General features: G+C 39.8%; 2 protein-coding genes across 2 annotated transcripts in view; both read right to left on the reverse strand.

The window, feature by feature from the left end:
- GPR162 (G protein-coupled receptor 162) overlaps positions 1–13,098 on the reverse strand; it is a 32,454-nt gene extending 19,356 nt beyond the window's left edge. The window contains exons 1-2 of the mRNA XM_072424218.1: positions 12,587–13,098; positions 75–2,298 (exon numbers count right to left, since the gene is read on the reverse strand). Coding sequence (XP_072280319.1) covers positions 75–914 — 840 coding nt within the window. The 5' untranslated portion in view covers positions 915–2,298; positions 12,587–13,098. The remainder of the gene's footprint in view (positions 1–74; positions 2,299–12,586) is intronic.
- A 7,214-nt stretch (positions 13,099–20,312) lies between these two features.
- Positions 20,313–23,058, reverse strand: LOC140339904 (T-cell surface glycoprotein CD4-like). Its single transcript, XM_072424817.1, has 4 exons — positions 22,902–23,058; positions 22,243–22,473; positions 20,889–21,227; positions 20,313–20,407 (listed from the first exon to the last, which is right to left on the reverse strand). The coding sequence occupies exons 1-4, from the start codon at positions 23,056–23,058 to the stop codon at positions 20,313–20,315; spliced, it is 822 nt and encodes a 273-aa protein (XP_072280918.1).
- Positions 23,059–27,742: the final 4,684 nt, after the last annotated feature.

The following is a 27,742-nucleotide window of genomic DNA, read 5'->3' on the forward strand; positions in this document are numbered from 1 at the left end:
ATAGAGTAGAAGAGGAAAGAGTTAGAATAGTAATTACACAAAAATTATGAACATGGCAATTCACGTTGTCTCACCAGTATGGGTAGACCCGTCAGTGCATCATACAGCAGTACAATCCCCCCGACCAGACCGGTGACCTGCGCTGCAGTCCTTGGTGATTCTGTCCCATCCAAAGATGAGCGTCTTTTTCCCTGAGCATCTTGCACCACAATGGCTGGGACTTCCAGCATTCCCTCTGCACCACCTTCTCCTGTCCCTCCTCTCTGCCCTGAGGCAGGGCAACAGCAAGCATGGTACAAAGTCACCCCTAAACAGCCAAGTCCAGTGCCCACTCCTCCCAGCAACAGCAGCTGGAAACATAGGCCGAAGCCCAGACCTATCCGGCTGGCCAGGAAATGGCAACCACGGGTGTAGAATCTGCGAGCGTTGTCGTGCCACCCTATAGATGGCAAGGTAGACAGTACAAAGGAAGCTGCCCAAATCCCAAGTGCCCCTTGAAGGGCTTGTCTTCGTGCACCCCCCAGTCTATAACTGACAGGCCACCGCACCATCCACATCCGGTGGTAAGATAGGCAAGCCACAGTCAGGCACGTGGAAAGTGCTAGTGTGTAATATGTGGACACAAACACCTTGCACAGACCCTCATTCCACTCATAGCCTGGTGAATGCCTTCGTCTGAGCTGCACCACTGAAAACAAAGAGAGGGGCACAGCTGCCATGAGTAAGTGTGTTCCTGCCAGCAAGCAGAGGAGAAGTTCCAAAGGACGGGGGCGTTGACCGCTTCCTCCTCGGCTGGCCAGACTCAAAATGCTCCAAGCATTGGCAAGAAGCGAGAGGGCACCACATGCCAGCCAGGATACAGAATTGTTTTGATAAAGCTCATCGGCCTCATCCTGATCAGGGGTCCGTGGCATCTTCTGGATGTTACTTATTACTCTGTAATGCTGACTTTCTTTTATTTGTTTTTCCTATTGTACCACCTTGTGGTTCACTCTGAGGCCTTCAGATGATAGGATCTTTTTCTGGATTATTTTCCCTTGTGTCAGTTTAAAGCTATTCTCACTCAAAAACATGCAAAAATGTACTGCTTTTAGATGCCAACAAGACCTTATGATCTCCCACCTAACTATCTTTGACTTTAGCTTGACTCCACTAGTTGTTTCTCAATCTACTGATTAGTAGTCACATTCTACATCCCATTGGATACCCATACTCTTCCTTTCTGCCTCTTGAGAATCTCTTGTTAAATGCTCACAATGGCTTGGTGTTGCCAAAGACCTGTCCACATTCTTTCAGCCGTATATCCTTTTTTCTTTGGCTGTGTGTTCTTTCCATGCAGTGTGTACTTGATGTGAAGCTTCACCTACCTCACACTAAGTTGTTGTCTGAAGGTACAGCTCCTTGCACGTTGTCTAGAGTACTCCTTTTGAAACTTTGAAGGTATTGATTCCTACACCTTGACTAAATGCTACTTCCCACACTTTGACAGTGGATTCTGCTCTTTTTGGCTAAGAATACTATAGTCTACACTGCCCTTGGAACTTAACTCGGTATAGCACTACCTTCAACTTATTTACAGATACAACTTCCTACACATTGACTGAGGATACTACTTTCTACAATATGCCTTCTTTAACTAGGGATATTACTCCCTATACTTTGTCTAGAGTTACTACACTTTTAACTGAGGATACCGCTAATTACAATTGGCTACACCTTGACCTCAGATAATACTACCTGCAACAGCTTGGCATAGACGATACCTTCTAAGCTCTCTTTGAAACCTTTATCTTTCTACACACTAATTCCTATCACCTATCCTCCTATACCACTGGGCACCATCCACACTGGTATCTCCCAAGACTTCCCTCACTTTCTGGAACAGTTGAACGTTAATCCAACAAAAAGTTCAAAATCCATGATAATTAGAAAGCACAAAAGTGTTTGGGACTTCTGTTTCAGTGTAAAAATGGAGAAATGTCATGGTTTTTGTTTTTTAATTGGTAGATGTGTTTTCTTGCCATGTCTCAGGGTGTCAGTCCTCCATGCTGTCTCTGCACAATCTCTCCTTGGGAAGAATATTTCAGCAGTATATTGTGTTCTGCCGGGTGTCTCCTTCATGTAATGTCCTATTTGGTCTGTGAGGTCTGTCGGAGTCTCTCTGTGTCTGCTTTTGCTCTGCTGATTCTTGGCTGTGTCAGGGGAGTTGCGTACAGTCTTGTGATAATTGCAGTCACTCTCAGTTAGAGAGCTCATACCACTTCTGAGGGCTGACGTGATCTCCCAGAAGAATGGCTCCTGTGGGGAAAGAATAAGAAAAATATATCAAATGTGTGCCAGTTAATCCCACAAGCATTACTTGCCCAGAGAGCAACACCGGATCCATATTTATAACAACAGAGGATTATGGGCAAAATATTTGAGGAAGCAGCCATGATGCTTCACAAGTTTTATCCTAACTCATGATGGGCGCATTGAGAGTTACCAGCTGTCCATTAATATTACAAATATCCTTATTACAGCATTGTCTTTATTATTAATAAAACCATGCTTTTCTATTCATATTCCTTGACTTGCAGTTACCAACACATAAGTGTTGCTGTAAATTAAAGAATATCAGGCAGACATTTCAGTGCTTCATCACTATAACCAAATTGCTTTATTGTACTTTTTTAGAATAATTCTTTATTCTGTGAGCTCATAACCCATCATCGCTCAGTGTTACCCATCAGGTACTGTTTTTTTCCTAAAGGCTAGACCTCCATTCAAAGCTGAAGGCTGCCTGACCTCAGAAAATTATGTTAGTTTTGGAGCCAACCACATCTTTGCCTCACCCACAGGATTTAGTTTTCCAAGTATCCACCATGCCTCCAGGAAGAGGAGAATAGCAGCCTACATCACTGAATGGGGGCATCACTTGTGCCAGCAAACAGCCATCTTTAATGCAGGTATGGTCTCAGGTTTGTAGAGAATATTGTCATCCCGGAAAAAAACAGCCCATGCGTTCCTCAGAAAATGGCACCATCAATATGAACCACTGAGAAAGCAGCCTTTCCATTCACTAGAGACCAGTGACACCACTAAGAATGCAGCTTATCAATTCACAGGGAACCATGACAGCACTTAGAATGTCACCCATCCATTCATTAGGGACTAGTGACACCACTGAGAATGGATCCGATCAATTCTGCAGAAAACTCTAAAGATTGGTGACACCGCTAAGTAAGCAGATTGCCTTTTCATTATAGAAAGAAGACATTAACCTAAATGTCTTTTCATTCATTAGAAACCATTTGCATCAATTTGAATGCAGTTTATTCATTAACTAAAGACTAGTGGCATCAAATTGAAATCAGTCTATCCACCGATGACATCAGTCTATCCGTACACTACAGACCAATGACATTAGTTTGAAAGCAGCCTATCCATTAGATAGGTAACTTTTTTTTTACATAGATATGGTTACAATATTTTTTAACTCTTTCACCAAAACTTAAATTCTGTATATACAAAAAGCAGACATTCTCATTTGTTTCAAAGTTAAGTCATAGTAGAGACTTAGATAGGAATCTAACAGGCATTTAGCTGCTAAAACTATTATTATAATTGCACAGTATTTAAATAGCATCAATATATGTACGTAGTTATGTCACTAGCTGTCCCTAAAGGGGGTTCACAATCTAATGTCCCTACCATAGTCATATGACTTTAGTATAGTCTAAGTCAGTTTTGGGGGGAAGACAATTAACATAACTGAAATTGGAGTACCTGGAGGAAACCCACACAAAGAAGTGGAGAACCTGCAAACACCATGCAGATAGTGCCCTGTCTGAGATTTGAACCGGGGACCTAGAGCTGCAAAGGCCAGAATGCTAACCACTGAGCCACCATGCTGTCCACCAGCCATCCAATAACTGCAGGCAAACCATCTGTCTGATTCAGCCTCTTGGTCCCTTTCATACCTGAAGTGGAAAACCATGTAGTTGGATGCTCCTAGGTCCCTATCAAGCTTTTGCTTGCAGCAAATCAAACCACAGGTAAACATGTTTATGCACAGCTGCAGTTGTGGTTGTGGTGCAGTTCCTCCACCATAGAAGGAAAAGCAACCACATGGCCAAAAGCAACTTGTCTCTTTTTGGAACTTAACCTTGATCTACCCCAGCCACACGCAGACGCATGTACGAAATTATTCCCATCCACTCTTATGCACCTGAATTGGAGTGGTTGGGACATAGTGGTTCTAAAATGATCCTTACTCTGGTTATTTTTGCTCCATATTGCTCCATATCGTGTACAGGATCTGAGTGAAAATCTCACCAGAGGCCACACGCAGAAATAAAACCCTGACAGATGTTTCAATCCTCACCACTGAAAAACTTAAAAAAAGAAAATAATGGGCTGGATTGAGGCCCTAAATGATTCAGATGTAGGAAGTGATTTATGTATTCCCACAGTATTTTGTAAACTGGAGGAACAAATCAATCTGGCTCAATCACAGGAGACAATGATTTAGTGCGTGTGACGGAACACCTGTTTTACATAATGCATACTGATAAGAATGATTAGAGGTTTTTGGAGCAGCAAACTTGTTACAGCTCCATTTGGCGCTGTGCTGTTGACAGCTTTACCAAGAACTGTGCTATGCCTTTCCCGATACATTTGTTTAAAAGCTATTGGCACCCGGTATTGAACATTTTGTGCACAACTGCAAAATTATTTTGAGGTGTGCTAGAAATTGCAAGGAACAAGATTTTGTCTCTAACAATGATGCCAATTCCCAAACATCGGCACATTTTTAGGTTATCCGTTTCCCTTGAATACTAAGCGAGTAATTTTGTCAATGGGCCAAAATGCATCATTTACAAGCTGGTTTATGTAAAAGATGAGACTAGCAACAGCTCGGCTTATGCAATAAACTGAAACACTGTAATAATTAAGTGTGTGTATTTATGAAAGAGTTATGATGACTAATTTGATTCTGAATTTTCAGCTTGAGAGTAAGGGCTTAGAGATGGCAGAGTGTAACATTTGTCACCCTCCGAAGACTCATGTGCTGTCTTCTATCTATCACCTTTTTATAAATGTTTCAGAATATATAGTCCTGTGATTAATAAAATATCAAAGCAACAAAGCTCTTTTAGTTGATGGTATTATGCACTCTTAGAAGCTGGGAGATGGCGTCAGACTTCAATGGTCCCTAACCCTTGGCTCTGTGGCTGTGTACTGCAATCTTCAATGTGCTAAGTGCTCCTCTTAACCTAAAATACAATAATAACCTTTAAACAAATCCTTAATCTGACCATGCATTGTTAGTATTTCATCAGATACCACAGGGACCTGGGTGTGACTTAAGCTGCGTACACACTTCCAATTTTTATCGTTGGAAATGAACGACGAACGAACGACGAACGATCGATTGGTCAAAAATCGTTCGTAAAAAAAGTAACCAACGATGCCGACGAACGAGAATAGTCGCTGGAAATGAACGACCGGACCGGCGGATCGGATTGGACGACGATCGTTTACCATCTATCGTGTGTACGGTCGTTCATTGATCGTCCATGGTCTGAGCATGCGTGATGAACGAACGTTCGTTCACTTCCTGTCGTGCACGTCACTTCCTGTATCGCTCAAACGATCGCATCTATTGTGTGTACAATATCTGCGAACGATCGTGTCGTTATCTGCATGTACAGGATCGGTGCTATACGATCGTTCGCCGATATCGTGCAGGATGGTTCGTCGTTCGTTTACCAATGATAATTATTGGAAGTGTGTACGTAGCTTTACAGATAATTTAAGCCAAGATGCTTAACCATCACGCTTGCGAGGGGGTGGTGTGGGTTTGGCCATACTTTTTGATGTTGAAAGTTGGGACTGTTCTCAGCACAATATGTAGGTGGATACACTCCTGCAGTGCCCTCTCCACCCCTTCCCTAGGTATTTAGGATTTATTATGATTGGTCAATCCACCAGTCCTTTTATTTACCACTAATTTTCCTTTTTATGAGCTTCAAAATTTATTAAATGGAACAATTTTGGGGCTGGATAGGCTTAATGTAGTATTTTATTTTTCATACAGCTGGGATGAGAAATAAAGGTTTAGAGAAGTTCAGTTCCAAAAACCAGACAGTCCTTGTAAAGAGGGGACAACCGGAAGTTATTATTTTGGAGCAATTTGTAATGATATGGAGCACTTTATTTATTGAAAGAAAGGAAAGACCATGTAAAATCATGTATATATTGTCCTGTAGTTAATAAAGGTGATAGAGTAGGGGGTCGAAGTTATGAATTTGTCTGTCATTTCAGGAAAGTTTTTTTTGTAGGTTGGTGGTGTTTTTATAGGGCAGACAATTCAAATGGTATGGCTTCTTTCTACTTAATATATAATTTATGATTGTCACAGAAATGGGGTCAGGGGCATAAAGATCTCCTTTGTAAACCCCACAGTCTATGGAAGGCTTGGAGCCCGACAAACAAGAACAGGGCCATGGGGCTGCCAGGTTCACTCTAGTTTTCATGTAGTTTTGGGTTGGCTTGCATGCCCCTGTCCTTCCATGTTTTATAGCTCATCATCTCTAATTTTCTGTTTGGAAAGTGAAAGAGGGAAGGAAGTGAATATGCAAGGACAGCAGTCTTCAGGAGTGGATACCAGCGAACATATGAGCCAGTGCAGTAATGTTTGGCAGATGAGAGAACATGGCAGCCCCCTTTCCATGAGCTTTTAGGAAAGGGTCATTCAAAGTTGTGCTGGGGGATCCCTTGATTTTATTAAGCCCCCCCATGCCTAATACTAATGCTGTGTGCCTTTACTCTTGTTGGTGCCAAGGGAAAGGGTGAGCACATCCTGGACCATCTTATTACCTGCATTTTTAACTGAACAGGAAAGTTTCAGGACCTACCTGAATGTACAAATATGCCAACCAGTGGAAGATGCAGACAAAAGACAAAAACAAAATTCTGCAAAAATGAACTTGAGCCCAGAGAAGAAAAAGTAGCAGAGATTGCTGGGAAAATTTATTGACCTGTCACAGATTTAAGTCGCACACATTGCTTCCCTATCCGGGAGCCAAGGGATGGGTAGCTGGGCTGTGCAAATAGGGTTTTGAGGGTCTACAAGAGAAGAATGTCAGGATACAGGACCGTTCAAGCTGCTGGAGAGTACAAGGAGTGTCTGTGGTCCTCATGCGGTTTGCACATTGCTATGGTGCTATAGTACACCAATACAGTTCCTGAGTAATAAAGAAACTGATGGGTGTACTATTGTACATCCAAACCTAACCTATAAACCTATATATATAATTTTATGACTGATATAGCAGGGGTATATCATGTGTGTATTTAAACATTTTATGTTTTCATTAATTTCACATGTTGGCACAGCATTGTCTCTTCAAGCCATTTCCTTTTTTTTTCAATTAAACTTTGGTAATTGTAGCCAAAGTGCTCACACCACTTTGTTCCAAAATGCCTGTGGTTTATCTAAGTGTTTTGTTTACTGTTGTGAAGAGATTGCTAGTAAGGAAATATTTGTTGCTTTGATTTAAATGATATATATGGGAAGCCTGTGGTGGTGATGGTGCCAGGGAGGCTGGAAAAGGTTATACAAGCTGGATTTTTTTCTTCTTTAGAATTGTAAGGGATTCATTTCAAGTCCTTTATATGCTAAATAAAAAGTGTTCCTCTAGTATATTTGTCTTTCTTTAAAGACCATTGGAGGCAAAGAGATCTCTGAAATTTTATAATCATTTGGTCAACCAGGGTTAGGCAAGACAATGATTTATTAAAGCCCTCCATGAGTGGAGAAGATTGATTATGATGGGAGAATCTGAGTGATACAACAATGGTGGTCCAAATCTGGTCCAGAATGTAAAACATTTGCAAACTAATAACAAATGATTTTTAAGAAACCCATTCTAGATTAGCTGGATCACTCCGGTTACTGAGGTCATATTATTCTGTCTTCTCAAGTCTTGGAGATCTTTAATAAATCAGACCCACTTTTTTTTAAAGCCCCCCAATTACAGTATACCCCATTTGGAGGGACTTTCCCTCTTTTGGAACCAAATCCCTTTAAGCTCCTTCCTCATTCAGTGTCTTTTTGGTCTGAAGTATGAAACACAATAAAAATCAATGTTCAATATTATGCTACATTAAACATTTAATTTACTCTTTACCTATTCTATTTTTTCATTTTGAAAAGTCAATATAAAGGTAAAGCAGATATGAAGAAAATAATTGAGTTTGACCCATCATTTTTCCATACCTATATTTTCTGCACTGTGTAAGTAAGTTTGTCGTAGGGTTGTGTCTATTGGTGAGGTGACCTTCTTTCCCGTTTTAGATGGAAGAAGAACATTCAGACTGCTATGAGAAGAAATATAAGTCACTGGCCAGACTCTTCATTTTTGCATTTAATTTCCAAGCTTAAAGAAAGGTTTGACAAATCCTGATTTGTATACTGAGCCATTAGGCTCAGGGCAGACTGATGGAGATCCCAGATCTTCACTCGATAGGTAAGCGTTGCTGAGAATGAAATGAGTGAGAGTCTATTTAATGCAATAAGCTATACACGCCTAGAAGCCATCTCTAGTGCTATCACCCATTATCTTTCTTTGGATTGATGTATACAGAGAGGAGTTGGACAGACAGTCAACGATTAATGGTGGGGAAGGGTGGAAGCACCTGGAGCGGTGACATCTGTTACTGTCAAACTCCCGTGGTTGGGGTTGCTTAGCAAAGCTCCGAACAATATTTCAAGTGCCCACTTTTGAATCCAGTGGAGATTCACCCATACTGAAGCCTCATACACAGAATAAATACATGGCTGCATGCTTTAGCTGGAGTGTATGTCATTGGCACTTTAAGCTATGATAAGAAGCAATGTGTATTCATGATGCTGCCTGTCCAGTACAACGAAGCAGATGTTTCCAGGCAGTTACCAGGGCGAGACAACATGCTGGTTGCATGTCCAAACTACCAAAGTACACGCTTTAAGATTCACTGACATCAATAATAATATTGAGGGTATAGAGCTAAATGGTATTTTGATGCACAATTTAACCTTTTTCCCTCCCAGATCTCCAATAAAAGTCAAAACTGACCCCGGGCCTAAACTTATTCTTTTATCCAGCAAAATACTAAACCAAGAGGCAGCTTTAATGACAACTGGTATGAAAATAACTAGCATTTATGTAATGTAGGGTCAAGGTAGTCTGACAGCTGGGTAACACAGAAGTAAGAGGGAGGGGTAATGAAGGGTAATTGTAGGGTGACAGAGAGGTAATATAAGGTCATGGTAGGGTCATCATGGGGTAATGTAGAGTTGACGTTTAGTGGCAATATTAGGATAATGATATCGGGGTGATATAGGATCAAGTTAAGTAGTAGAGTAGTAATATAGAGTTATTGGGGACAGAGGCATATTGTTGGTTAATAGAAGGGCGGTGGGGAGAGAGGAGGTGGTAACATAGGGATATGATAGCTGTGCAAAAAGTAATGTTGGTGTAGAATAACAGTGTGATAGTGGTGGGTTACCATAAAAAGACATTGCAATAATGTAGAATTATGTACAGAATGTGAATTAGGATTATAGTAGGGTGGCTAAAGAATAAGGTAGGGTATATTAGGGTGAAATTGGGGTAACATAGGGATATAGTAAGGTGAGGGAATGGTAAAGTAGGGAGCAGCAGGGTGGTATTGGGTAATATACGGTTAGAGAAAGATGACAGTGAGGTTATATGGCGGGAAAGATTAGTAATAAAGGGTCATAGTATGGTGACAGAAAGGTAAGATAGGTTCTAGTAGTGTGACAGGGGGGTAATGTAAGGAGGGAGGGTAATATAACATAATAACCGGGTAATAAATTAATGTAGGATAATAGTATGGTGACAAAGTGGTAATGTAGAGTTACATTGGAGTAATGTAGGGTTATAGTACAGGGACTGACGGGAAAATAAAGTTTAGTAGGATGACAGATGGGTAATGTAGGGTAAAGGTAGGGTAGCACAGGGGTAATGTAAGGCTATATTAGGATGACTCAGGGGCATTGTAGAGGTATAGAAGATGACACAGGAGTAATGTAGAGGTATAGAAGATGCCACAGGGGTAATGCAGGGTTAGAGTAGGATGATACAAGGGTAATGTTGAGTTATGGCACAGTGGAAAATTGGTAATGTAGGGTTACAGTGGAATAATGTAGGTTATAGTTCGGGAACAGAGGGGTATTGTAAAGTTTAGTAAGATAAGAAATGGGTAATGTAGGGTGATAGTAGGGTAACACAGGGCTAATGTAGAGCTATAGTAGGATGACTCAGGGCTAATGCAGAGTTATTGAAGGGTTACCCAAGGGTACTGTAGGGTTAGAGTAGGATGACACAGGGGTAATGCTGAGTTTTGACAGATCGGCAATGTAGGGTTACTGTGGAATAATCAAGGGTTTGGTAGGGTGACAGGGGTGTAATGTAGAGTTACAGTAGGGTGACAGTAGGGTAATATAGAGTTTAGTAGGGTGACAGAGGATAATGTAGGGTTACATTAGGGTTACAGTAGAGTAATATAGAGTTTAGTAGGGTGACAGAGGGGTAAAGTAGGGTTACAGAAGGGTGACAGTAGAGTAATATAGAGTTTGGTAGGGTGACAGAGGGGTAATGTAGGGTTACAGAAGGGTGACAGTAGAGTAATATAGAGTTTGGTAGAGTGACAGAGGGGTAATGTAGGGTAAGTAGGGTGACTGAGGGGTAATGTAGAATTATAATAGGGACCAGAAGAATAATGTAGGGTATAGTAGGGTTTCAGAAGGGAAATGTAGGATTATAGTAGCATCCAGAAGGCTAATATAGGGTTTTGGTGGGTTGACAGAGGGGTTATGATGGATTATGGTAGTGTGATAAAGTAACAATGATATAATGTGGGGAATTGTGAGTGGGGTGAAGAGTTTGATGGGGTACTATAAATGATGACAGTTTGATAACCTAGCAGGGTGGTTATGTTAACATATCAGTAGAGTTGCATAGGGTTAGTATAGCAGTAGGGATGAGTAGAATTATAATACAGGATCAGTAGGTTTATATGGAAGTATGTTATTGTGGCAGTTGGATTGCAGAGTATTATGATAAAATTGTAGCGGGGTATGCAGGATTATATTTAATATAACATCAGGGTTATGTTGAATTATGTTAAAGTGGCAGTAGGTTGTTGTAGAGTTATGGTAGGATGGCAATTGAATTATGGTAAGGTAGCAGTGAGGTATGTAGAGTTATAATGGGATATTGGTTGGGTTGCAAAGGATTATGATAAAATGGCAGTTGATATACAGTACATGATCTTATCAAAGAACAACAATGGGGGAGAGGTTGGTAGGGTGTTATTAAAAATCTCAGGGATTATAGATGCAGTGGGGTTTTGTAGAATGATAGTAGGGTGACTCCAAGGTTCCATAGGGGTACTACAGAGTTTTGAAAATGTATAATACCAAAGTGCTACCCAATGCACAGTTATAGAGCAACAGGTGATACCACATATTGCAAAGGTGGCAATTTCTCAAGTTAATATCGACCATGGAAGTTATATAGGTCAGCTGACAGGTTAATCAAGGTAAATGAACAATGTTTAATGGCATCAGTATGCAACTACGAAAGGGTGCCAGGAACCAATGTGGGGGGGGGGGGGGGGCTTACAAAGCAAAATTCTCCTGTAAATTATCGCAAATAAACAGATCAGACAGATCAAGGAATTGCATTGTCGGGTTGTTAAATAGGATGGGGTATAACAGAGGTGTACAGGATTGCAGAAACCTTTTGAAAGAGGGAATATGAGGCTATGGGGAATATTAGGAAGTGACGGAAAAGTGTGGGACTACAGGGAATGTTAGAATGAAATTGAATGACAGGGTTATATAGGAAATATTAGAAAGAGGTTCATGGGTATTATACATTATAGGAAGCTATAACGGATGGATTTACAGGGAATATCAGGATTTTCTAGAGGTATATGGAAATATTAGGATGACATAAAGGTATATGAGTATATAGAAGATTTTACATTTTAGAGAATGTTGGGGTAGCACATGGATTTTTTTTTAGAAAGCTTTAGGAAGTAATAGGGGAGCAAAGAACCACAGAGAGAATTAGAAAGGGAGAGGGGGTAAAATACAGGTTTAGGTAGAATCGGGGAAGATCAAGGAGTAATGAGATGAAACGATGAAAGATGAAAGGGGTACGGAGGGATAAAGCAAAGCTTGAGGGGGGAGTGTCGGCGAATAATGAGGAGACTCAATGACAGAATGGGAGAAGGACAGAGATGGATGGGGGATATTGGAGTGACAGATGGGAGTCGGGGGAATTTATCATATATAATCCAGATGGAAAAGGGGACAATATTTAGGGATAATATGCGAAGACTGCAGAGCTGAAGAGACAGTTGGTAGTTTCTTAGTAAAAAAAGAGTATTTGATAGAGGCGAACGGGTACCTGATGGGGGGTCTGGTAACTGGCAAGGCGGTGGGTGGAGAATGGATAAGGGGTAAAGGATAGAGGGGTGCAACCGGGGAATTGGGGAGATGGTAGGAATGGACCAGGAGGCTTACCTTTGAGTTACCGCTGCCATGGAGACAGGAGCATCTCTGTGTGGCTCTCCGAGTGTGTCATTTCATAGCACGCTCATGCACACGCTCACACACACACACACATTCACACACACACATTCACACACCCCAGGGGGAATGCACACAGCCAGCTGTATGTGAACACAGGGTACAGGAGAGGGAGGAGGGACAGCAACAGGGCGGAGAGAGATTGGCAGAGGGATGGAGAAAAGAAGATGAAGGGGCATGAAAAAAAAAAGCAAAAGAATAGACAGATGCACGGAAGGATATGGATACAAAACAGTGGGAGTGAAAACAAGACAATGATCAGAAGAAGAATTTAAAAAAAAAGATGAAATAATAGGGAAGGAATAGTTGGAGAGAGAAATATATTACAAGAGGAGAAGCCTTGAAGGAAAGATAATGATATGGAAAAAACAGGATTGTAGCAAAATAAAACATAAAAGAAAATATATAAAAAAGAACAAAAAAGCAACACAAAGGGTGGGCTCAATAAGTAACCCAAAGGGACACTGAAAGCGGCACGGGACTGGAAGTCATGGGCAGATCTTAAATGATTGGTCAGATGCCAGATGGGGAATATATATTCTACAATTTAGGAGAGGTTGGCATAGATAATAAAAGGAAGAACATCTGTTGGAGTGCAGTGAGATTACCAGCAGGAAGCATATGGAAGTCGTGTGACCTGGGGGTCAGTATAAGCTTTTAACCCACGCCAGCGCTAAATGGTGGCTTGCGTGCCATTCTATAAGGCTGCCCAGCAGCGAAGGGGTGAAGTTGCCGGTAGGGAGTGGGTGGGAGGATTAGCCGGCTGCTGGGAGGGGGTCTCAGCGCTGAATTAATTTTCCCCCCTCTCGAAAGGATTACAGATTGATTTGGGAGAGCGAGCTTTTGATAAGCTGTATCTGGCTCTGTGTCATTTGTCACATGCATCAGACCTAGGGGTGGCGGCGCTGGTGAAAGGCGGATTTTGATTTTTTGCACTTTTGCCAAGGCGTGCACGCCCACCGCTTTGGTTTGCTGAGCGCGCCACCCATGACATCACCTGCCACCATCATGGTGATGCAATGGGGTGACAATCTGTCTCCTGCCCAATGGTGGATGAGGGGGGTGTTGCCTGAAGGGGAGGGCTGCAATCCTGAACATCTTCATTCTTAGCGCCTGGAATCTTGCTGAGAAGGAACTAGGACTCAAGGTGGCTTTAAGAGGAACTCCAACTGAGCGCTGCATCTAAAATGACAACAACACCAATTCAGGTCAAGTGGCCAAGACTACCCAAAGCTATCCATACATTTTTATATTATATTTATTTATAATATATATTATATTATTTTTATATTATACCATCAGTATGTTAATTCTTTTTTTTTATTATTGGAAAATTATCACGGAGATTGTTTCACCCACATCCATCATCCATCCAAAACAAGAACCACACCTTTCAGTGACATTATACCATAGCATGTGATCCCTGCATATTTATCCAAACCCAAATGTAATTTATTGCAGATGGCTGCTTTAGTTTTCTATTTTAAAAATACAGCAAAATACCTGTTGATTTGGCCAGAAATCTTGTGTTATTGTATCCTCCCAATCTCAAAAACACTGAGTTGCACATACACAGCTTAGCATTGGTGGCGAGGATCCCTGCCAATCCTGGCTTCCCATGCTCTGCATGGCTATGCAAGCGTTAGGTCATCCGGGCCAATCAAAATAGCTGAAGGTCACATCTAGAATGAGAAGAAGGAAAAATATGGCGGCATCCTGTGCTGCCACAGGGACAGGTGAGTATAGTGAGATTTAGTTCCACTTTAAATCCTATTACAAGATTTTTAATCTCTGATCCAAAAAAAAAACCAGATCCAAAACATAGCAATTTGTGTTTCCTATAGTATGTGGATGGACCTGACATGCTGGTAAATATCAATAAAAAGCTACAAAGGCATGATAAATCTAATCTGAAATCACTTCTCTGGGAATGACATGTGTAGAGCTTTGGGACTTCCGACTGACCAATTACTGATCTGATTGATTAATCCAATGCAAAATCAGAATTGGGTCTGCCTGGGTGCACTTGGTCTGAAGCTACACACAGGCGCTACCGATCAGCTGACCGATTTCTGGGTTTTTCTATAGGATTTGGATGGGTCCAACATGCTGGTAAATATCAATTAAACACAAAAGGCACAATCAATCAAATCTGATTGGAATTCCAATCACTTATTAGTGAAAGACGATCAGGGGGTTAGAATCTCATACACATGGTGCAGTGCTTTGGGACTTCTAATCAATCAATTGACCCCTGATCAACCCCATAGGACCCCAATTCTAATACTAGCTGTACCCTTGACTCCAAGACAATTGGCTTGGGTAGCACCCCTATCCACCTAGAGTGGCAAAAATCAAGGTGTAATACTCATCCATGGCATGGTCACTGCACTGATATACTTATTCTTATTTATTGTAAATGTTGCCATTTATGAATCATTCATTTGGCCCAGCAAACGCATCCGGCCGCCGGAGTCCATCGTAGGCGGAAAGAATCCGGCTGACTTAAATTTGGATTTTCACATTCACCCACAGCTAAAGTTTTTGTTGCAACCCGCGCGGCATTCTCAACCTCTTCAGTCACCTCAAGTACTGCAACAGGTTGATTCATATAGTAAGAGCTATTTCTGGATCTCCTACATCTTATTACCTAGGAATGCTCGGAAGTCATATTGTCATGGTAACTGCTAAACTAGCAACACCAGAGGGCTAAAAAAAAAAAAAAAAATTAAAAAATGGAAGAAAATTTGCTCCTAATAGGAGGAGTCATGCTGGTGTTGTCACCTAATTTTAAATTTAACCTAAAACTAATTTTAAATAATGCTTACACAATGCTAAGAACTTTCTCCCCACTCCGCGTGAGGGTGTCAAGTGCCTGAGCAACCAATCAACTCTGTACTTCCAAGTATCAGTAAGCATGTGACTTGCTTCGTTCCTCCCATGTGACCGTGCTAGGATTTGGTGATCCAAGGGGGCAGGAAAAAGTCCCCTGCACTGTGTAAGTTCTTTTTTTGCTCCTCAGCAAAACAAAGAGTATAAAGGGGGGGGGGTAACCAATCGAACTTGTCACTTTGGTGCAAAGCATAGGTTGACTTCTTCCATTGATTTTTAACATTTTGCAGGTATATACTATAGGTCTATGAATTTCAATTCCCAGTCTTCAGGTGGAGCACTAGGCTTCTTTTTATGTCATCTAAAGTCTCTTTATCTGCTTGTTGTTTACAGAGCTCAATAGCTCAGTCTGAAATGTACATATGAATGTGAATTAGGTCTTTTAGGGGTGCTCTTTACTGATTTTTTTGTGGTGCTACTTCTTTCAAAAACCTATGTGACCCCTGCTTAAATCTCCAGAATGACGGCACCATTTTTATTCGGGCCTCATTAAGGCTCGTCATTTATTTCTGGACTGAAATATCAACCCACAGATGATACAATAATGTAAACCCTGGTGCCTATACAATGTTCACAAATATCTAAATTTGTGACTTAATAGGTTTGAACATAAGAAAATGATTCTGCTGTCATATATTGTGACCTGTCAGGAATGTAATGCAGACTCGTGAAGTTACTGACAGGTCCACTTTAATAAAGCAGTGTGATGGATAATGATATGCTGTAACCCAAAGCAGCCAATCAGATGGGATTTTTATACACGTCATAGCAATGAATAGGTTGCTATGGTTGCAGGCCTCGGCTCGGTTATCTAACTTGTCGTAGCCACATCAGCTTTGATACGGTTGTTATAATTTGCCGCGTCTGTCATTAGCGAATCAATTCTGGCCCGTTGTCCTCCAATATAAACGTTCACCACAGAGGGAGGCTTTCGGCCTAGTCCATTCTGTATTCTCAGGCAGCATCAAGGTGGTCACCATGGCAACAGCGGCCATCACACTCAGCTGGCTTCCATTGTCTGAGCGTCTCTGGTTTCCCTGATTCTTAGTATCAAGAACGGGATGTGTCATGAGACTCAGGAGCTCTTTATTCACCTCATATCTTTGAGTTAAACCCTCAAGCCACAACCAGCCCCAAATTTCCAACATTTATTTTTAAAAATGACACAACAAGCCCCATTCACTGAGGGTTGTTTTCCATGACGACCGGTATAATTAAGTCACATGACTAGAAATAATGCCTATGAGGGGGATAGCACATTCATTACTACTTAACGAATAAGGTGTACATCCTCCATGTTGTATTACAGAGCTGTCCAAGGCCAGCCCTCGAGGGCCACATATATTTTTTTTTATAAAAATAAAGTTTTTTTTGTTGACAAAGTTGACTTCACCCTTTTTATATGCTTCTTGTTGCATGTCAGGCTTTGGTTTATGGTGACTGATAGTTTAAAGGGTGCATGGAAAGGGTTAAATCTCAATAGAAAGGTGGCATTAGAGCTGCAATGGCTCTGCAACAACCAATCAAATTGTTTTTTCTGGCGTATTGCTATTTTTACGTTGCCATTCACCACGTTCAATAACCCTGGCGGTGTCTTATTTACTATGGCTTATGGATTTATGTACAAGATCCTCGCCACGCTGCCCCGTCACCTCCTGTTATATGGGCCCAATAATCCAGCTACTCCTGACTGCTATACAAACACCAAATGCCGGAAATAATCAATGGGGCCTGGCCGGTCCTAACCAGAAGATGATGAACTGAAGGAAGCATGGTGACCTTGTCATAAATCTCATCTATTACTCTGCATTTCATTTAAAATGCTTCAAGGACAGCAACGGCAGCCATATTTCATGACATCTCTGCCATCAGTGTCAAAATGTAGATGTCAATGTAATCAAGATGTCTGTAGAAGGTGATGACCTTTCAAAAATTCAGGGGAAAAATATATATATATGTGTGTGTGTTTTATATATAGTATGTGTGTCTGTTATACAGTATATATTTATTGAATATGTGTAAATATTAAGTATATTTTGTATGTGTGTGTATGTGTTTTATATTAGTACGTGTGTGTGATACATATATATATATAGTATGTGTTTGTGTGTTAAATACATTTATATTGTATATGTGTGTGTCTAATATATGTAAATTGTATATATGTTATATATTTATATATATATATATATATATATATATATATACACGTGTGTGTTATTTTTACATTATTGTATATGTGTGTTTTTTTATGTCCTAGGGTGACAATGTTAATCCACCATAGATCATTATTACATGAAGGGAGTGATCACAATTTTGGGCAGGGTGTGTGTTATTGGGCAAGGTCACTGGCTGAAAATAAAGGGAAGATGTAAAATGAATGCAGCCATTGTATAAATGAAGTGGTAATCTATAATATATTACATTGTTTTTTTCTTTGGGTACCCTGATCCTGCATATTTAGCGCCTCCAGGCAGTGCTATAGCTATCTAGAAAATACTGCTACTATGCCTAAATTTGGGTTGAACTTTTTAAAGTTTTATAAAAATCAATGGATTAGAATTAGCAGGCTCTGTCTCTATGTGAGTATGTTCATTTCTAAGCTCAAGCAATAAGACTAAATTACCCCAAAGCTAACAATGAATACCAAAGACCATCCGATCATTTCCATGACAGATGTTTTTTGTGTGTTTACCATGCACCTTGTAATAAAAACAAAAATGTGCTCTGGTTGTAAAAGAAACCTCCTTCCCAGCTCTGTCATCTGCACTTATATGTATTGGCCTCTAGATGTCCTCAGCGTTCCTTGTGGAATTATGACAATCTCTTTTTAACCTGGAGAACTGAAGACATACAGTGAGTGTAGGGTTTTGTAGTGCAGATGGCAAAATGGTGTCAACACCACACCCTGTACTCTGTGTACTGATTCTTTGTATTCTGAGGGACTGCTCACCACTAGGAGAAGATCTGAAGAAGAGGGGGAACCATCATGTTTAATAGCATGCAATAAAAGTATACTAAAGGCAAATTCTCAAAAATAAAAGTGGGCTTGGAATCTGGCTTATCCTTTTTTAACTTTCCTTTTTTTTTTTCTAGTTTCCCATATAGAGAGAGTTCTTTACTGACAAAGCCCAAAGGTGTCATTCAGAAGCAAATCCACAAGATGGAGAACTTGAGCTGTGTAGCTGGTTCCTGCAGGTTTAATTTTCTATGCAGGTACTTTATTATTGGATTTTAACAATGTTCTTCATCTGATTTTATTGTTCATCAAATGAGAGCAAATAAAAATCGCCTGCTGCTGTAGTTAAGCATATCAATGAGACGTTTTTGTCTTCAGTCTGAGTCTGGGGCGTTAGTGAAGAGACTTCATCTAAATTAACTGGTTTTAAATTGTATTGGATTTATAGCCCCAGGGTCATAAAAATATATAAATATATGCTTACTTCTGTGTGTTTTATGTGATTTTTTTCACAGAAGGTACAATAAAAGTGAAAAAGTTCACCCTTTCTGCCCTCATTATGATCCAGGGCTTAGGCAGGTCAGGGGGGTTAATGGGGCATGCTTGCCTGGCCGAATGGACATCACAATACAAAGCTGGATTCTGTACAGGCAGGAGGTTAGCGCAGCCACGCACAGCTGGCGTTCTGTATAAAAGAGATTATCGTAGTAATAATCTGCAGATTCATGGCACTAGAGGGATTACATGGATAAAAACCTGGAGAGACATTCTACCAAGACATGGCAGATCATAGATAAACACAACCGGAATGCGAAGGGGGCTTAAAGAAAAACTCCATCTTTCCAACAGCTGGATAATAAAGGTTTTTGAACAGCGTTTATTATTATTATTATCAACATTATTATTAATATTCATAATAATAATAATAAACAGGATTTATTTAGCACCCACATTTTATGCAGCACTGTACATTAAATACGTTTATTACTCCTTGTATGCCATGAATAGCGTAGAATTAGTGTATGGCTAACAGCTCACAACTTACTGTTTTTGACTTCGAGTCAACGTATAATCCCTGTGCAGTCTTTTTTAAAAAGGAGCTGTTAGTTAGATGCACTTATTCTGACATCTATAGGGTTGATTTATTAAAAGAGTAGAGAATATTCACTTTGCAGTAAGTGACATGACTATGGACTGTAGAACTTTGAATATTATACAAGTGCTATGTCAATGTATCAATACATAATAACAAAATACAAAAACAAGGAACGCTCCTTGGGAGTGGGGCATATTGGCTGTAATTTCCTGTAGTAAAACAAAATGAGAAAGCTGCCTCAGTTGGTAAGGGTCAAGGAGCAATCCTCATGGTCTCAGTACCTATGAAACCATAACAGCCGTGAAAAAACTTCCTAAAAGTTTGGCAGCTTTATCAGTAGGGGTGTGGCCTATCATCAGGGGTGTGGTTTAACATTTCTTGTATTGTTTTCGGATTATTGCTTTATTTTGAATGTTGTTTATGAGGTTTATTACAGAATAATCAAACAAAATCCATGTTTTCTGTATTTCTCTTCAAGAATCAATATGCTTTATTGAGGCTGCCAACAAGAAATACAGAGAATGCTGCCACATGGGGTGCCCCATGCACCCCTAACTCCAAACCTTTCTTCATCAGTATAATACGGACCAGGAGGAGCCTTAAGGCCCGTCAGAGGAGGCTAGAAAGTATCCAGTTCTGTATCTTTTTTCACTTGAGATCCTTGGAGGTGTCTGATCTCTGATTGCTCCTTCCAGCATAAGAAGCTCTTGCATCTAGAAGTGCAACAGCCTGCATGGACAATCAGTGCAGTATTCTGCAAAATATCCAATGCAGTTAGATGTTTTCTCTGAGCCTTTTGGGTGCAAATCTGTGGGACAGAAGATATAAGAGGTCAGAATAAATGTACCTTATCAATATTTAATTTACTCAAAGAGATAAACTCCGGGTCCTTCAATACTTGGGGTACACAATATCATTCAAAAAATATTATGGGTCATATTTTACAGGTTTAGATATTGCCGGGGAAAGTTTATTCAGGTTTTTATTTGGGAGCAGCAGGGACTGCTATTTAAGAGGGCATAAAAACAAAGGGCTCTATTTATAAATTGTTCCCTTGTCAAATCTCCTATATAATTGGTTTCTTTCCTATTCATTTCCTCCTGTGACAGCTGTGCACTTTTGACAATTGGCCACTAGCTGGCAGAACGAGTAATTGTTTAAATAGGAGACCTGTAGAGAGATACGACCATCTGTCTGTGAATTTCAGAGGAATTGACTGGAGGGATAATTTATAAATGGAGCCCAAAGTATTTTTTTTTTTATCATTACGTATACCGAGCTCCTCTTACCTGTCAAATTGGCCACACACACGTCTCTCCTCAAATGTTTCTGTCTGCCATCAATTTGTAGGACGATCTCCATCCTATAGGTGCCATTTTTGGGGCTTTTGAGGTAGTAACTCAGGTTTTTACTGTCCCCTGACTTGGTGTCACATGATTTCTGCCAGCACACAGCTCCATTGTCTATCGTTAGTGGTTTGATCATCTGTGATGAGAAAGTAATGTTGCCTTCCAGGACTTTGGCATCTTTTTCTAAGGGAGTCTGACGTACATTAAAATTGAAGAACCAAGGGATGGTGACCGGACGTTTTCCTGTTGTGTACACAATTGACTGAGAATGGTAGAAACCTAAAAAAAATGTAGCGGGAGGATCCATTGATACCAATACCTCATAAATAAAGAATGTATGTATTAAATAGGTCTAATGATAATGCAAGTAATTACACAGCCTTGTTTGGCAGGGAAGGAGACCTGATTTCTTTATGCAGAAGTTATGTAAAATTTGCAGACTGATGCATGAATCTATGTAACTCTGCAACCTCTTCCTATCAACATGTCCCCTGTTGGCACATACCCATTGCACCACAGATGTACAGGGGCCATGAGCCTGACACCAGGTCAGATTCATGAATAGTAGTAGTAAACCAGATCATTGTATCACATGCTCAACCACGCTCTCAAACCCCCCCATTCAACTGTATAGCTTGGCATACAGTTGCTTTGTGGTAGTGGTAAGATTGTGGTGCAGTTCCTGGAAGCAACATTTTGTTTCTGCCCAGGTGGTTGCTTTTCTTCCTCTGGGGCAGTGTTTCTCAGGGTTTCCTCCAGAGGTTGCTAGGGGTTCCTTGAGCAATGAGAAGAACGTACCTCAGGTCAGGTTAAATTGACACAAATTATCTTTTTGGCTGTCTGTAAGGGTGACATTCTTCCCAATGGCCAGCAATGTAAGAGGCATTCTTCCCACTGACCACCACACTAATATACTGTGATTTGTGGATATAGGAATTATAGCAGAGGTTCCCTGAAGATCTGAAGTTATTTCAAGGGTTCCTCCATGTTAAAAACATCATAAAAGGCAGCCCCAATGCCGGAATAACCAAACCAATATTGGGCAAACAGTGCAAATAATTGACCTGTGGTGCAGCTCTTGGAGCCATACTAGCACTTTGCTCTGTTCCTGGGGGAGGTTAACCATGCCATTTTCACCCACAAGTCTGCAAAGAGGCTTTGGTCTTCCAAGGTCCCATGACTTTCATGGTTTACAACAAAAGCAGCAATTGGGCTGTATAAATTTATGAATATTATTATATAATACTTTTTTTTCAATATCCACCTGATAAAGGTTTTAAGGACATCACATTACCTTTAACTTCTATTTGTTTTTCAAAAACTTTTTCTTCTCCAACGCCCATTTTAACCCGGTATGTGTACATCCCGCTGTCTTCTATTTGCAGATTTTTCTTCTTAAGGACAGGTCCATCAGAAATTTTCTTATCTTTCCACCAGGACACAGTAAGAGGCATTTGAGAAGGATATTGAATGGTCAGGGTTAGGTCCTCAGTTGCCAGGAGGGTCCCTAAAGGAATGGCTTCCACTATTGAAGAAAACAGGGAGAGAGGGGGACAATGATTTTAAGAAAACTAGAATATATAAAATAGCAAGCCATGTCAAGGTACAAAGCTTTCATTGAATATTAATGATTTTATATTTCCAAAAAAAGAAAAGTGAAAAAAACATCCTAACAGCTTTTGGGAAAATATTTCTATAATTTTTTTTTAAAATTATCGATTTTTTTACTCTCACATGCTAATTATGTCAAAGCCAGGTCTTTTACACCATGCTCACTTTAGAAAAGCCATGTAGAACACTTGCCAAAATGTTCTGCCCACTAGATTTTCCAGGCACCAAAAATGGGCAACTTTATGTAAACATGAAACTACAGAAACTTATCTAATTCATAAAGTCACCCAATATGTTTTTAATCTTTGCCAAACCCCAATTGTCCCATCATCTAAGCTGTACCTTGAAGTACTACAAGTTCTTCTGTCCATGTTTGTGTGTCCTTCAGACAAGTGTAATTTCCAGAATCTGTGAGTTGAACACCAGTTATTTCCAAGTTGTTTGTAGAGCGGTCTGGGACCTTGAAACGTGATTTTTTGCCAAACGTGGCACTGTGCATTATGGTGAAACATTTCCCTTTTGGTCTTGTTTGTCAAAAGGACATGGTCCCACAACTTTGCAAACCTAAATCATACTGCCATGTTCATTTTAGATAGAACAGGCCTTCTCCAGGCAACCCTTCCAAACAAGTCATATTCGTTCAGTCTTTTTCTTATTGTACTTTCATTTCATTTCATTTTCTATTGTACTCTCATGAACTTTAACATGTAACATGCTATCTGAGGTCTGTAATATCTGAGATGGAGCATTTGGTTTATTTGCAATTTCTATGAGCATTGATTGGTCTGCCCTTGGGGTGAATTCCATTCCATTCAATTGGCCCTATGACCCTTCCCAGATTGATGGGCAGCAACAATTGGTAATGCCTTTTCTCTTTAGCATTGTGTTATCACACACCTGAATTCTCTAGACCAGCAAACTGCCAAAACTTCTGCCCTTTTAGAGGTGGTCACCCTTGCAGATGATCAATTAATTAATGCAATGAACAGCACCTGGCTGACACTTACCCTCTTAAAGCAGAACTAAACTTGAATAGGAAAAGAAAACTTACCTGCCTGATTGTAATTTGTTCTTCAACGTACACTGAACTGCACAAGGCTCTGTTTTGCCTATTGTGGTCAATCGCATTAAAGTTTCTCACCCTAATAATCTCTATAACTAAATATGTCAATGGGCTTTATTGAACAAAATATCTATCTATCTATCTATCTATCTATCTATCTATCTATCTATCTATCTATCTATCTATCTATCCCTCTATCTATCTATCTATCTATTTATCCATCCCTCTATCTAACTATCTATCTGTGCCCATATGTTAATAAGCAGAGATATATTTTGAATAATAAACCTGTTATACTGATAAATACATAGTCAGATCCTCCACTCCCTGAGTTATATTATATCATTTTGTCATTGTAGTCCCCAGCGGCAGATAAGAGAATATAAATGGAAATTATTCTGCACAGATTGCAGGATGATCACATTTCGGAGACGCTGTAATAACACATTGCTCAGTTACAATCTGTGTATTTTTCAGATTTAGGGAAGCATCAGAAATATTTACTGTAACTTTCTAGAAATAAATAATACAGCGAATGAGGAGACGCAGATTGTGCAGTTACGATAAGACGGGCAGACCACAGATTGTTTGGTGTGCCATGAAATATTGATTCTGGCAGACAGAGCTGGAGAACTGTAGGGGGTCTGAAGTGGTTTTGTGGGTGCCGCCCTCCCCCGTCTTCCGCTCTTAATATCCTCTCTCCCAGCACACACAGGGGTGAAACCATCGTACATTTCCTGTTGTTGTGGGGAGACCACAGGCATGTTGGGGGGGCAGGAGCGGAGACAATTCACAGCACAAAGAAATGTAGGAAAGAGAGGTGACGGATACCACAGACAGGTGCAGGTGGGGGTACGGTGAACGGAGCGAATATATCAAAGACACCCTTAAAATCTGTGCATGGCCTGTAAAGGAAGGTATACAAGGTGATACAGATTTATAAATGAGTCTGAGACATGCCAGTTGGTCAGAATTTACAGAAATTAAACTTGTGAATGGACAGTGAAAAGAGAAAAAGCACCATTATTTCACTTTGCTTTCCACTTTTATCAGCATGCTTCTGGTCATCCAGAGTTCTATTTTATCTTTTATTCAGCATGTGTGTGGTCAGCATACAAACTGATTGGCTCTTTGTGTTGCTTTTCCCAACCCTGGCTGACACAAGATCATAATCAAAAATACATTGAATGATGTAATATTATTGAATAAAAGATTTATGAATCACAGGCTCATATCATCATACCCCAATCATACCCCTACAAAATAATGTGGCATCACCCCAGTTGACACAAGACGACGTTGCTAACGCGTTTTACCCAATTGTGTAATCACCACATGAAATCTCTCTTGCTAACTTTTTACATTTGAAAGAATAAGAAAAAAAATCCACACTACATTGTATAAACTTTTTAAATGTAACCCCCATCCTCCTGTATTCAATAAAGCCGTGCCAATGTAATCGGAATTGGTAAAGTACATTACCTGTGTCAAGCAGATGCCAATCTATCTGATCAGAGATGATTTTTGATTGGCTAGTGGGAACATTTTGCACCTTCTCTCTATTTTCTGCCCTTCAATGAGCCTGCATGTCTATGAGTCGGGGGCTCGGTATATATGTGTATGTGTGTGGGTGGATGTAGAGCAGTAAATGGAGCTGTTCGGAGGGCTTGTGGTGGGTTCCTGGTAGGTTTGATCTTCACCAGAGATATGTTCTGATTTACCAGTCACTTCCGAAGTTAAATTTACACCTCGAGACCACTTACTGCAGAGATGCCGCAAGGATACATCACATGTCTTTTAGCCCAAATACAGCAACAACTTTTTATTAAATTTTCCATAAGCATGTAGGTAGCATAAGTTCTTCATTGAAAAGATTCTCTGGCAGGAGGTGAGGAGAAATGCCATAAGATGCCGGTAAGATCATCTCTAGCCTTCCCAATTCTATCCCAAAGGGGTTGGAATTTGTCTTTGAATATAGTTACATGTTGGCCTGCTGTGGCCCCATGCACAACAACATACAGATTTGACGATGAGGTACCGCAGTGCACATGTGCTGATAATAAATATGAATATATATGTGTGAGTGATAACTTTATCAGAGTTCTGATACTTCTTCATTATTCAATACCAGGTATGGGTGCAGGTCGGTGATTGCTAAACTGCCGCGGAGAAAAGTGAGGTCACTAACTACATCAGTGCAGAATTGCAAATCTTTCGGTAGGTAAAAAAGTTCCAGTCTATGCATTTCAACCTCGTATGAAGTTTAATTGAAAGCAAAATAAGAAGACACTGATACTCCACTAAATTGTATAATAATCAATGGCATATAAAGGGTGTCGTTCAAATCATGTAAATTGCTTAACTACTCCACAGTGTTTTTATTGTCCACAATTAGAAATGAAGGGATCAACTGCCTAAATGTTTATGTCTTATGTATATATATATATGATATATAAATACATATAAATAGGACATAAACAAATGATATATATATGATATATATGTTTATAAATTTTTCTTTTCTTTTTGTAAATGAATTTTTTTTTTGTAATAGAAGAAACTGAAATAAAATTATTGAAATACAGAATAAGTATCACTGCAGCACACCAATGCAAGTAATGTCCATGAAAGTTCAGTACAGTGCAGTTCTTACCCCTTGACCTTTTCATGGGTTATGGACAAACAAATGTATATATTTATGTACAATGTAATTTTGTGTTTATGTTAAATAATACACACTTATGAATTTAGCCTAGAATCCCCTCCTTCTTTTCTTTTTTTGCCTCTATTCACTATATATATATGTATATATATATATATATATATATATATATATATATATATATATATATATATATATATATATATATATATCAACCATGATATCATTTTTGTAGCTGTATAAAGCAGTCCGATGATGATTGATTTAGACCTCCATACTCCCTTGGAAGTGCAGAAAGGTGTCCAAACAATAACAGTGAAAACAACCAATGCACAAATTAGGTGAATTAATTTGAAATATGTAAAAAGGGGACCAACATGAAGTCTCACATGGAGTCTCATGCCTAAGGCTACGTATACACGTCAGATGATTCTCGACCGATAATCTCCTTAGGGCTGATATTGGACTAGAATCTGGCGTGTGTATAGCTTTGTAGTCTGCCGTCTGGACGACTGTCCTGGTGAATCCACAGATGAGGATCTATCGTAATGAAAGTGAAGGGAAGAGAGCGCGGTGGGGTGCTGCTTCCGTTGTTCTCCCTTCTCCATAGAGCAGAACGGCACTATATGTACAGCACTCGTTCATTCATTCTTAGGTCTTTTATCATTGGAAAGGATCGTGAAAGATCGTGTAGGTACGTAGCCTTACCAAGAATGATTTTAAACAATTATTATTATTATTAATATTAATAATAATAAACAGTATTTTTTTAGCACCAACATATTACGCAGCGCGATACATTAAAAAGGGGTTGCAAATGACAGACAGATCCTTGGTGACACAAGGCTCTGCCCCAAAGAGCTTACAATCTAGGAGGAGGGGGAAATAGGAAACAATAAGAGGGGTATATGGAATGATGGATAAGTAGTAAGGGTGTTAAGAGACAGAAGAAGATGGATAGGCAACTTTGAAAAAATGGGTTTTAAGAGATCTTTTAAATGTTCAGAAAGCAGGAGCAAGCTGAATAAGAGAGAGACGAGGAAAACAATAAATACATTTTGGCGTCTTTGTATAATATTGTGGCTTTTAAGAACGAGGCTCATTAAACTGATAAAGCTCATAATTGGGTGAAACGAAACAGAATGAGACAACATGTCCGGAAGGATAATGTCATGACTGTGTGCCTTCTATTGGAATATATTTATAGTTATTCAATAAGGTATTATTTACAGCAATTTATATTTTTGTATCTTTTCTGTGACACCACTTGCTTGTTTCACAATTAATGCAATCTTGTGCATGTGAAGTCAATAGGATTTCACCTTTCACATGATTGAATAATTGAAATGAATATTTATTTTAGTTTGTGAACTCTTTTAGTAACATATCCTGATTTTTTTTACATGCTCAGCAGCAATATATTGGAAGCAATGTTGTGCGCTGTGTATGACAAAAGCC

Source organism: Pyxicephalus adspersus, chromosome 10 (assembly GCF_032062135.1).
Source record: "Pyxicephalus adspersus chromosome 10, UCB_Pads_2.0, whole genome shotgun sequence".
NCBI classification, from domain to species: Eukaryota; Metazoa; Chordata; class Amphibia; order Anura; family Pyxicephalidae; genus Pyxicephalus; species Pyxicephalus adspersus.

What these genes read in the sequence shown, in the direction of transcription:
- LOC140339904 (XM_072424817.1), bottom strand. Translation starts at nt 23,058, where the DNA reads ATGCACAGTGCCACGTTTGGCAAAAAATCACGTTTCAAGGTCCCAGAC. An exon ending in AGAACTTGTAGTACTTCAAG is followed by an intron (nt 22,474 to 22,901) that starts GTACAGCTTAGA and finishes TTTCTTCAATAG; the next exon opens with TGGAAGCCATTCCTTTAGGG. An exon ending in AAAACAAATAGAAGTTAAAG is followed by an intron (nt 21,228 to 22,242) that starts GTAATGTGATGT and finishes CATTTTTTTTAG; the next exon opens with GTTTCTACCATTCTCAGTCA.